Genomic DNA, 11,843 nt, shown 5'->3' with positions numbered 1-11,843 from the left:
AATCTATGTTAACAATTGTTGGAATAATTACTTGTGTCATGCACAAAGTAGATGTCCTAACCGACTTGCCATAACTATAGTTTGTTAACAAGAAATTTGTGGAGTGGTTGAAAAACAAATTTTAATGACTCCAACCTAAGTGTATGTAAACTTCCTACTTCAACTGTATATATATCTGAACATTTGTTTCCGTTGCACAGTCCTTGTCCAGCTCTCTCTGGTTCAATCACACAGTGAGCTGAGAGGGAACAAAGTTTAATGTGTGTCATTAATCATTCACACATCTCTATTCTTAGCATGTTGCCGTAGATTTTGGTTGTCAATCACTGCTATACGCTATGCAAGTATTTTGTAGGCTTTTTGAATGGTCTTCAACAGGCAAATTGTTTTCACTTTTTGCCAAAATCTAACTGCCTGTAGCTCAGGACCCGAAGCAAGGACATGCATATTGGAAAAACAAAACTTTGAAGTTTGTGGAAATGTGAATTTAATTTATGAGAATATAACACATTAGATCTGGTAAAAGATCATGCAAAGAAAAACATGCGTTTTCTATTTTTTTTTTTGTCCCTTCAACTTTGAAATGCAATAGAAAGGCCATCATATCACTGAGGAGTCCAGACGCACTAGATGGCAGCAGTGTATCTGCAAAGTTTTAGACTGATCCAATGAACCATTGCATTACTGTTCAATATGTTGTATCAAGTCTGCCCAAATGTGCCTAACTGGTTTATTGATACATTTTCAAGTACATAACTGTGCCCTCTCCTCAAACAATAGCATGGTTTTATTTCACTGTAATAGCTACTGTAAATTGGACAGTGCAGCTAGATTAACAACATTTTAAGCTTTCAGACCATATTTGATACGTCTATGTCCTGGGAAATGTTCTTGTTACTTACAACGTCATGCCAATCACATTAGCGCACGTTAGCTCAACCGTCCCGAGGGTGGGACACCGATCCCGTAGAGTGAAAGGCATCTGACAGAAGTAAATTAATCCACAAACACGAATATCAGTTTTTATATGTCTTACATGACTGTGTTTTCATGAATTTGAGGATATAATCGTCAAGCCCATTCAAAAGCTGACAGAATGAAGTGTCTATGGATGCCTCTGAAATGGCACCCTACTCCCTATATAGTGCACTACTGGACATTTTGAATGCACCCTATGTCTGCATCTGAAAGATGGTACACTTCAATGGAGAAGGTCTCCTGTCCTGGCACAAACTTTCTCTGATTACCTCTCCCTATTCTATGGGCTTCTAAGAAAAGGTCAACATCATAACGAAAGATCAGTTCCTGAGTTGAGTCCCCTTCCAACTCCAGTCTTTTAAAAATAACTAAACCAGCGGTTCTCAATTCTCTCCTCAGGGACCCCCAGCTGTTCCAGAGCTGCCACACCTGATTCAACAACACCTATGGAATTTTAACAGTATATGGCTAACAAGAATAAATATCTCTCTCTGGTTTTTCAAAGGGTTCTAGGTAGAACCTTTGAGATTGAGAAAGGTTCTTAATTTAATATAACCATTCACCATAAAGGTTCTATAAATAACCATTAAAAAGGGCTCTTTATAGCACCAAAAAGGGTTGTAATGATAGCGTAATCCTTTTTGGTGCTATGTAGAACTTTTTTTAAAGTTATTTTTAGAACCTTAGGAAAGGTTTCTTTATTGCACCATAATAGTTCCATTTATAACCTTATGAGCATGGTTCTTTATAGCACCTTCAAAAAAGAGTTCTATATAGTACCAAAATAAGATACACTATCGTTATGAGCCAAATAACTCTTATTTGGCACTATATACTGTAGAAGCATTTGTTTTTAGTGTGCAGTCCACATAGCACTTCAGCAGCTAATCAACTATCTGGCAGTTAGTGAGCCAACTAGCAGTACAACAAGAGAACATGTCTAACAACTGAGAAAGAAGTGATCAACATTAATATTACAATTGGCAGAATCTATATTGCTGCTAGTGCCTTTGGCCCAACGGAAAGGTTACACATACCATGATGCCAGATTAGACATTCATATTGTATTTGCATCAGGATCCAAAGTTCCATCATTTTAATTTGTATGAAATCGATACGATCAATCATTAACTCAGCTTCCTACTGTACACTTTAATAGCTGCAAGTGATAAACAGTGTGTCCTTGCCTGTAGAATCCTCATCTGCAATAAGAGTTCATTTACAGTGTCATAGGAATAACTAAATATCTTCCACATGTCTGAGGCAAAAGACATCCGCAAATGTTCTGCCAACGTTCTGCAAATGTTCTTCTTCCTCTCAGTCATTGATTTGAAAATAAACTCTCATTCTCTAGAAAGTAATGAATCTTTTCAACCATATGTGGAGAATCAAGATTACCAACGTGCTGGAGTTTGACCAGTCATTGACCGGTTCTGGAAAAGTTGGAGTGAAGGTTCCTGAGAATCTGGCCTATTCCTCATCCCACGTGAAGAAGACCACCTTTATCGAGTAGATCGTATCCAAAATATAGATCACCAGGTTGATCACGGTCATGAACGTCACCACAACCAGATCGTCCCAGGGACAGTGGGAACACGGAACGGGCCGGGGGTTGTTCTCGAAACCATACAGCGGCCAGATGACCATGGCAGTCATGTACATCATGGTGGCCAGAACATTATAGACCGTGAGCAGTTTGTCAAACGAGAAGGGGAAGAGCGACAGCAGCTGACCAACGGTGAGGAAGATGATGACAAGTGCGAAGATGAAGCAGAGGGAATAAACCGCCACGCACCACTGCAGTCCCGGATTAAATGAAAACCTTGCTGGATCCAGCGACGTGAAGATAATACAGGCCACCAGAGTCTCGAGGATCTTGAGGAGGCCCGGGACAGTGGACAGGAAGCCACTGATCTCACCACCGGGCCGGAGACGTGCCAACACCACCTCGCCGACGTACATTCCGAAACAGAGTAGGGAGATGACGGTGGCGGCAATCTGCCGATAGCAGGTGGGGCAGGTGAAGAAGGTGGGGTAGATGATGGAGGAGGTGAAACACATTAGTGCGGCCAGCATGGCGAAGGCTGTGGTGAAGTCATCCCAGGAGATGGGCACCTTGAGATGATGAGGAGGGGAGATGTGAGGAAAGGTTATGTCTAGGGCCAAGAGTTTTCCTGAAAAACGTGCAACTACATATACTACTGCTTTACAATAGAAATAGACATTAGAAATATATAAGACATATACACATAAGCTACAATACACGTGAGCCACAAATTCCCCTCCCACCAATCTATTCCATCAAATCCAGACAGTAAACATCCCCCACCTTGGCGCTGAAGCGGGTGAACTCCATGATGAGGATGAAGAGCGAGAAGAAGCAGCAGAAGCACCAGGTGAACATGCACCAGTCCCAGTGTGTGGAGAGCACATGGCCTGCAGAGGCCACCAGACTGAAGGAGATACAGGTGAGGACCACCTCCAACATACGGATGATGCCCACCGGCAGGGTGAGAGACCTCAGGTCCAGGTTCACCATGATGAGATACTGTTGAAGGATCTATCTAGGGACTCTGAGTGACTGTCCACTCACCAAGGGTTCCTTGACTTTTTGTTTGGCTAAAGTTTCTATTTTTCCTCTCTTTTCTTCTGGCTAATGTTCTACTTTCTGTCTCTCTCTGCTCGCTTCTACCAAATGCACATATTTCACATTTGAAAGAATCACTGATTCAATTAATTGTGTTCAATTACTGCTGCCTCTTAAAGTCTTATATTCTCCTCTTCATGGAAGCTCACCCAGTCATTTTCTGCTGTGTCACTCTCTTTTCTCCACTGTGTTACCTTGACATCTCCACTCGTCCTCTCTCTCCTACCATCTTTGTCTCTCTGTGCATTCCCCTGACGACGTTTTCTTTTCACTAAGGACCTTCCAGTAGAGCACTACAATTCCGAGGGAGGTAAGACCTTCTCTCGTTCCTGCCTTATCCAAGTCTCCTTCCCCATGCTGTAGAGACCAGAGCATGCCTGTGTCGAGCCAAACTCCTCCTGTGTTTATGATGGTGTGTAGCCCATAGAAATAGAGTGAATAGAACGGGCCTCCTCATTCATGTCAATGATTGCGGCCATTGCGAGTGTACCCATAGGCTAGGTTGAAGATAACAGAGGTTAAGATAGCTTAATAATTAAATGCAAAAGCATTCTAAAATAAACAAAATCGTTGCACCAGCGCCTGAATGAAAATGATTGAGAGAGGATAGTAGCAGTACAGAAAGTTCACCATCAAAGTGGAAAATAAACACAACGGAGGTGAATTTCAGACTATTACTCAGTAAACAAATAGATGAACTGTTTTACTGTCATTTTATTCATTCAAACGTTTTCAAAGTTATCTACAGCCACTTTATCAATCAATCAATCAATCAATTTTATTTTATATAGCCGTACATCAGATAATATCTCGAAGTGCTGTACAGAAACCCAGCCTAAAACCCCAAACAGCTAGAATGCAGGTGTAGAAGCACGGTGGCTAGGAAAAACTCCCTAGAAAGGCCAAAACCTAGGAAGAAACCTAGAGAGGAACCAGGCTATGAGGGGTGGCCAGTCCTCTTCTGGCTGTGCCGGGTGGAGATTATAACAGAACATGATTTCCCGACCGCTGGTCATGTTTTCAATGCTAATCCTATAGAATCAGTCCAACACCCAGCATGGAATTGTTATGTTGTCTTAACCTGTATTTTTTCAAACTAGCCCATAGAAGCAAAGCAAGAAGTCAAATCAGGAAGTGTACCAATCTGTGATTTGTGAAATCAACTGCCATAAAAAAAATATTCCATTGCACGAGCCACATCATTTGGGGCGGCAGGTAGCCTAGTGGTTAGAGCGTTGGGCCAGCAACCACAAGGTTGCTAGATCAAATCCCCGATGTGACAAGGTCTTCAATCTGTCTTTCTGCCCCTGAACAAGGCAGTTAGCCCACTGTTCCTAGGCTGTCATTACAAATAAGAATTTGTTCTTAACTGACTTGCCTAGTTAAATAAATGAACATTCTTGGAAATAATTACCTTGAAAATAATTGCATCAAGAGGTTCCAAGCCCGTTCTGTTCATTCTATTTCTATGGTGTATCCTGCCCTCTCTTGCATGTTTTACAACCCAGACTCAGTCTTATCTGGCTCGCCCACGCCACACATGATGGACTCTGGTCTCTGTCAAAGGTAAACTTCAATACTGACCCAATTCCTGGGAGTGGGACCGTATCAGACCTGGGTTCAAGTAAGATTTGAAATCCTTAAAATACTTTGAGCATTTGATTGAGTCTGCTTGGAAAGCCAGATGGTTGGGGTTTGCACCTTTGGGACTATTCTATTGGATCCATTGTGAGCTCAATCAAGCAGGTAAGCTCAATCAAGCAAAGCTACAGTATTTGAAAGATTTCAGATACTATTTCAACCCAGCTCTGGTCCAAGTGCACATCCCCCAACCAGGGAAACCCATGCTTGTAAAGTAACCTCACGTTTGTTCAGTTCAATGTTCCTAGCTTGACTTAAGCTCTTTTTTGACACTTGATGGCTATTGACTAATATCCTCATCCATGTTCTTGAGAAAGGGAGAGAAAGAGATGGAAGGAAGGGGGAGGAGTGGTAGGCAAAGGATTTGTATAAGAACTATTCTGTTTCCACTGAAAATGGACATGGAATAGTGTTCTTGTTGATAAAGCTAATACTACTAGGGCAGTTTAACACAATAATGAGAAATGAGTTCAATTGTGTACAATTGTTTTGATTGATTGACTCTACTGCCAATGTTTGTCTATGGAGATAGCATGGTTTTGTCAACAGTAGCAGCTGTCTCAGCTGAAGGACAATGATCCCTTTAAATATTGTCAGTGCCTAACTCCCTCTCTACTGTTATATACCCTCATATTCTTTTTCCTTCTCCTCTCTCTATATACTTCTCCTTCTCTTTATATCTCTCTCACTCTCCCTCTTCTCTCTCTCTATTTCTCCCTCTTTCTCTCCCACTCACACTTCTCCCTCTCTCTCTCTTTGCCTCATCCATTTTTCACGTTTACCTCCCTCTTGATCTGTGCCAAGGAGACAGCAGCAACATAACTTCATTTCTCTTTTGAACAAATCAATAATCCCTGTCAAAGGTTGCGAGACAGAAGAAAAGATGTGGACATAAAAGACCTTGACCTCATTACCATAATCAGATCAGGAACCTCCATCATTCTGCTGCCTTCTGTTTTGGAACAATGATTCTTCATTCGTCACTTAACTTAATTTCTCTCATGAAGAAAGGAATAACCCCTGCCATATGTATCACAAAACAAAGTGTGGACATGAGAGACCTTGACATCATTACCATAAACAGATCACCAACCACAATTATTCTGCTGTCTTTTTAGAAATTATAATTAGTTTAGCAGCCTCAGAATGGCCCAATATGTTCCCTATCAAATCGAATCTGTGGTAAGCCACGGTCCGTGAGGGATTCAGATGCTGCCTGTGTAAGAGAGTGATGTCATCCAGGTGGGATGGAGTGGAGTGTGGTTGAGACTTATCTCGCTGTCGGCTTCCCCGTCGCACTTCCCCGTCGCAGCAAACACAGAAAGAGACATGAAAGCAAAACCGAGAGCTGGACCTCAACATTCCACGCCATTTCATCCAATGGGTCTCTCATAGCAGACACACCGTGGCAAACAGGGAGAGGGAGGGAGCGTTGCTGAATGTCCTTTCCCAGTGTTAAAGAAACAGAATAGGTGTTACAGTAAATACATACACTAATGAATGCAGTGAGGCCAAAAAATAGGACTCTTAAGGACTTTTAAGCAAATGTTTTCTTTGTTTTATTGTTAAATAACATTATTAAAACAATTTAGTCACGTCAGCTAAATGTCAATAGTTATGTTTTACTTATTCAGATTCATGTTTGAGCTGAATTCTGTCATATCTGTCTGGACTGCATGTATGTCAGGATTAGATTAGGTACAGTAGACGCACAAGGAGAGTGAGGGAGGGAGGGGGAGAGAGAGAGAGAGAGAGAGAGAGAGAGAGAGAGAGGCCTAGATTCAATCAGTTCCTCGTTAACCCGTGATAACCGACAACTGCATAGCAGATGTGTTTTTATTTGGGCCATGACAAAGGTGTAACATCGTTGGAGCTGTCAAATCAGTAAAAACAATGATCTGCTATGCAGTTGTGGGTTATCACGGGTTAACGAGGAACTGATTGAATCAAGGCCAGAGAGACAGAGATGAAATGGAGAACAGAATAAGAGAATAAAATGACCATATCAAGAACAGCTCTTTGATCTCTCTATTCACTTTAATTACAGCCCATGTAGACTGCATAAGGCGCACTGCATAGTTCCTTGTGTATTTTAAGGACGGGAAGACAAAATATACATTGAATCTATGTACGGATCCAAGCATTCAGAACATTCTTATCCACCTCATGGTTTGTGAATTGATAGCAGTATTATAACCCCATTTTATCAAAGAAGAAGCATTATGTGAATGATAATGAAAAATGTAATCTTGCCAAGTAAAACGGTTATTATCCACCATACAGAGACATTCTACCAGTCTATTGTTTAAGATCCGGCACTGTGTTTCAGGGCCAGTTCTCAGTTTGGGTAAGGTGGGTGACCTTTGACTTTTGTCCTAAGCCGGGGTGACGAAGAACACCAGCCTGAAAGAGTAGACCGTGTCCACAATGTAAACCACAAGGTTGAAACAGGTCATGAACGCCACTACGACCTGGTTATCCCAGTAGCAGCTGCGGCCACACCAGCTTGGTCTGCTGTGGTTGTTCTGGAAGCTATAGAGAGGCCATATCACCACGCACGTCATGTACATCAGCACGGCCAGCACGTTGTAGCCCGTCAGCACCTTGTCGAACGAGAACGGGAAGAGCGACAGCAGGCGGCAGATAGTAAAGAGGATGATGATGAGGGCGAAGATGAAACATAGCGAATAGACCGCCACGCACCACTGGAGCCCTGGAAACAGTGAGTAGCGGCCATGGTCCAGAGAGATGAAGATGATGCAGGCCACGAAGGCCTCGAGGACCTTGAGGAGGCCCGGGACGGTGGAGAGGAACCCGCTGATCTCGCCGGGTTTGGCCCGTGTCAGGCCCACCTCCGTGGCGTACAAGATGAAGGACAGACAGGAAGTGACGGTGGCGGCGATCTGCTTCCCGCATGAGGCACAGGTGAAGAAGGTGGGGTAGATGATGGAGGCAGCCAGCACCTGTTAAAGCCCAAGACAATAGATAATGATGATGGATGAATAACAGCAATGGAATAGGATAAACAGCATCAGAGTTTGAAGACAATAACATGGAATGTCAGTGGACTTAATTGACTCATTAAAGTTGTGAAAGTGCTATGGGTGTCACCTGATACTTCCACTTCATCTACTACCAATGTAGCTCCCACTCAATAAATCATTCCAAAATGTTGGCAAAGCTACAGGAACTCCAACGCACTCCTTAATGGTTAAAGCCTTTCCTTTTATTGCATGTATCCAATTTCCTCACTGATCTAACTAGAGAGGGGATATATGGACTACACTAGAGAAAATTATTGATTAGCTGCCTTGCTGTTGTGACATACTGAAGATAAGATCATCACTTTGATCAATAACTTGTTCTAGTTCAGTGGAACTAGCAATTAGAATTTACATCACTACATCAGTGTCTGCTGGCGTCTATGTCTCAGTTTAAGTTCATTCACAATTAGTGTGAGAGTAAATGTACGTACACGACTAGCGATTGCTGCCATTATTGGATCGACCAACAACTCTAAGTGGTACTAAAATATTTCATGTTTCATTTAACCACTTTGTTCATGTACCGTATGATAACAACACCTGGCTGTTCAAGGTCCAGTGCTGATCCTCACTCTATATAAGCGCATAATATATATATGTAAAAAAGTAAGTAGCCTTATCTCAGCCAGAACGGCCAATAGGTGCTGGAACCTAACTCCTGTTTCTGAAGCATGAGGCAGCGTGATGTACAAGCACACCTCCTCGAACAGAAGTCTAGTCTATGGCAGGGAAGATTGATGTGTAATTTCCCAAAAATCGCCTTTTGAGTGATTTACAATTACACAAAAGTAAACTACACACATCCATCTCTACTCTAGTTTTGAATGCTTATATTGTCTCAAATGTAACTGTCACACATTGACACTAATATTTAGGTATGTTATCTGGATTCTACCCCTTATAGTCTAACCCACAGACAAAAGACGCCGTGGACGTTACCCACCATGAGCGTGGACAGCATGGCAAAGGCGGTGGTGAAGTCGTCCCAGGAGATGGGCACCCGGGCATGGAGGGTGGTGAACTCCATGATGAGGATGAGGAGGGTGACGAAGCAACAGAAGACCCAGGTGAACATGCACCAGGCCCAGTAGGATGAGTCGTAGTGACCCACCGAGGCCACCAGGCTGAAGGAGATACAGGTGAGGACCACCTCCAGCATTCTCACGATGCCCACGGGCACCGTCAGGGTCCGCGTGTCCAGGGTCACCATGGCAATGCTAGTTCTGGTCAGATCCGGCTGTCGAGTACAGTACTGTACGGCAGTTGTACCTTTTAACCTACTCAAACTGATTGTAGATGGCTGTTTTCTGTTTTCTCACCAAGTTTTTTTCCCTGTTAATCTCTCTTCCACTTCTTTGGACAGCTCTCTCTCTGAGCTCTCCCTGCCTCCTCTCACTGACTTGACTCAAAAACGATTATTTCTCTACTTGTCACACCTCTCTCTGACACTCTCTGTCAGTCTCTTCAGGCTTCTGTCTTCTTCTCTTCCTCTCCTCTTCCTGTATGCGATCCTCCTGTATCTGATACTCCTGTATGTGATCCCCTGTAAAGTCTGGACTGCTCTGACAGGGCAACGGTACTGTAGGAATGCAGAGAAGGGTGTAGACTGCCTGCCACTCCCTCTGCTACCTTATCAGGCCTTCCTCAAATGGTACTCAGGTGAGTGTTTGATTATAGGCTTTGTGTGTGTGTGTGTGCGTGTGCGTGCGTGCGTGCGTGCGTGGGTGAGTGCGTCAAGCCCCGGATGTCAATGCTGTGTGATTATGAAATAGGGTGTAGTCGGTCAACCTAATGAGTAAAAGTGAATAATACCTCAGTTATTTAAGTAGTACATATACTGAGATTATCTTGCTGTATATTGTACCATGTACTGTAGCCTACTGTATAATGTATATGATACGATATACTTCATTGTCCAGTTACATTCATTTCATGACGTCAGCATACAAATACACAAATACAACACAATATATTACATGCAGTACAGAAACACTGGAAAGCACACAAGTCACATATTGACATTTTCACATATTCAAAGTCTCCGCAGCCTACTATCCGACCATGTATTGTGCCTACATCTGTCCTATGTCCCACTGTTCAGCATCCTACATCTGTCCTATGTCCCACTGTTCAGCATCCTACATCTGTCCTATGTCCCACTGTTCAGCATCCTACATCTGTCCCATGTCCCACTGTTCAGCATCCTACATCTGTCCTATGTCCCACTGTTCAGCATTCTACATCTGTCCTATGTCCCACTGTTCAGCATCCTACATCTTTCCTACGTCCCACTGTTCAGCATCCTACATCTGTCCTATGTCCCACTGTTCAGCATCCTACATCTTTCCTACGTCCCACTGTTCAGCATCCTACATCTGTCCTATGGCCCACTGTTCAGCATCCTACATCTGTCCTATGTCCCACTGTTCAGCATCCTACATCTTTCCTACGTCCCACTGTTCAGCATCCTACATCTGTCCTATGTCCCACTGTTCAGCATCCTACATCTGTCCTATGTCCCACTGTTCAGCATCCTACATCTGTCCTATGTCCCACTGTTCAGCATCCTACATCTGTCCTACGTCCCACTGTTCAGCATTCTACATCTGTCTTGTATAGGCCACCTTCCACTAAAAGTGTGTTTTTTGATCAGTTTAATAACATGCTTAGGGAATGTGATTTTGGGAAAGAGGTCATCTTAATGGGAGATTTTAACATTAATTATGAAGACAAGTGTTGTAGGAAAACCCTCAAACGGATCACTAATACCTTTGACCTTACACAGCTAGTTAAAGGGCCAACCAGGGTGACTTATTGCTCTAAAACACAGATTGATTTGGTGTTCAGTAATAAACCAGAGAGAGTGACTAAATCATTCAATATGGTTACTGGGCTATCTGATCATAATCTGACACTTACAGACAGAAAGCTGTCTAAGAGCAGGTTTAACCTCTCTACAGTTAGAAAGCCTGATCAACTAAGAATACCTAAGAGTGAATTAAGCTATTTTGAAAACGCAATTAAGGGAATTAACTGGAATGATCTCTTGTCCTATGCAGACGTGGAAGCTGATAGTCAAGTTTTTCTATCCACAATCCAGACTACATTAAATGGTTTCCTAAAGAAAATCAAATCCAAACCTGGCCAAAAGAGCACTCTTCCTTGGCTAAATGGAGAAATCTGGAAATTGATAAAAGAACGAGATTGTTATCTAAAAATAGCCCTAAGATCCAAATTAGAGCATGACAGACAGAGGTTTACCATGTTGAGAAATAAGGTGAAGAAAGAAATCAGACAGGCCAAGGCAAACTTTTTTATTAACATAATTGGTGAAGCAAAGGGAAATTCTAAACTGATCTGGGAGAATCTAAAAAAGTTAACAGGGAAAGACCATAGTAACACTACAAAAAGACTAGAAATCATGGTGAATAACAATCTAACACAGGATGCAGTCGAAATAGCAATAGCCTTCAATTCCTACTTTATTGACTCTGTCAGGGTACTGACACAGAACCCCTCTACTGGTTTCTTGG

The 11,843-nt window shown here is 42.6% G+C and overlaps 2 protein-coding genes across 2 annotated transcripts; both read right to left on the bottom strand.

Moving 5' to 3' along the window:
* Positions 1-470: 470 nt before the first annotated feature.
* On the bottom strand, positions 471-3,799 carry LOC129831955 (myeloid-associated differentiation marker homolog). The gene is made up of 2 exons (XM_055895615.1): positions 3,308-3,799; positions 471-3,093 (listed from the first exon to the last, which is right to left on the bottom strand). The coding sequence occupies exons 1-2, from the start codon at positions 3,515-3,517 to the stop codon at positions 2,449-2,451; spliced, it is 855 nt and encodes a 284-aa protein (XP_055751590.1). The 5' UTR covers positions 3,518-3,799; the 3' UTR covers positions 471-2,448.
* Positions 3,800-6,829: 3,030 nt separating this feature from the next.
* On the bottom strand, positions 6,830-9,917 carry LOC129831967 (myeloid-associated differentiation marker-like). Its single transcript, XM_055895656.1, has 2 exons — positions 9,254-9,917; positions 6,830-8,229 (listed from the first exon to the last, which is right to left on the bottom strand). Exons 1-2 carry the CDS (start codon positions 9,518-9,520, stop codon positions 7,642-7,644), a joined length of 855 nt encoding a protein of 284 aa, XP_055751631.1. The 5' UTR covers positions 9,521-9,917; the 3' UTR covers positions 6,830-7,641.
* Positions 9,918-11,843: the final 1,926 nt, after the last annotated feature.

Source organism: Salvelinus fontinalis, chromosome 2, assembly GCF_029448725.1.
Source record: "Salvelinus fontinalis isolate EN_2023a chromosome 2, ASM2944872v1, whole genome shotgun sequence".
In the NCBI taxonomy this organism is placed as follows: domain Eukaryota; kingdom Metazoa; phylum Chordata; class Actinopteri; order Salmoniformes; family Salmonidae; genus Salvelinus; species Salvelinus fontinalis.
This window is presented reverse-complemented; position numbering and strand designations above follow the sequence as displayed.

Coding starts and splice junctions, on each gene's coding strand:
- LOC129831955 (XM_055895615.1), bottom strand. CDS start 3,517: ATGGTGAACCTGGACCTGAGGTCTCTCACCCTGCCGGTGGGCATCATC. Junction 3,094..3,307: donor TCACCCGCTTCAGCGCCAAG/GTGGGGGATGTT, acceptor CATCATCTCAAG/GTGCCCATCTCCTGGGATGA.
- LOC129831967 (XM_055895656.1), bottom strand. CDS start 9,520: ATGGTGACCCTGGACACGCGGACCCTGACGGTGCCCGTGGGCATCGTG. Junction 8,230..9,253: donor CCATGCTGTCCACGCTCATG/GTGGGTAACGTC, acceptor GGGCTTTAACAG/GTGCTGGCTGCCTCCATCAT.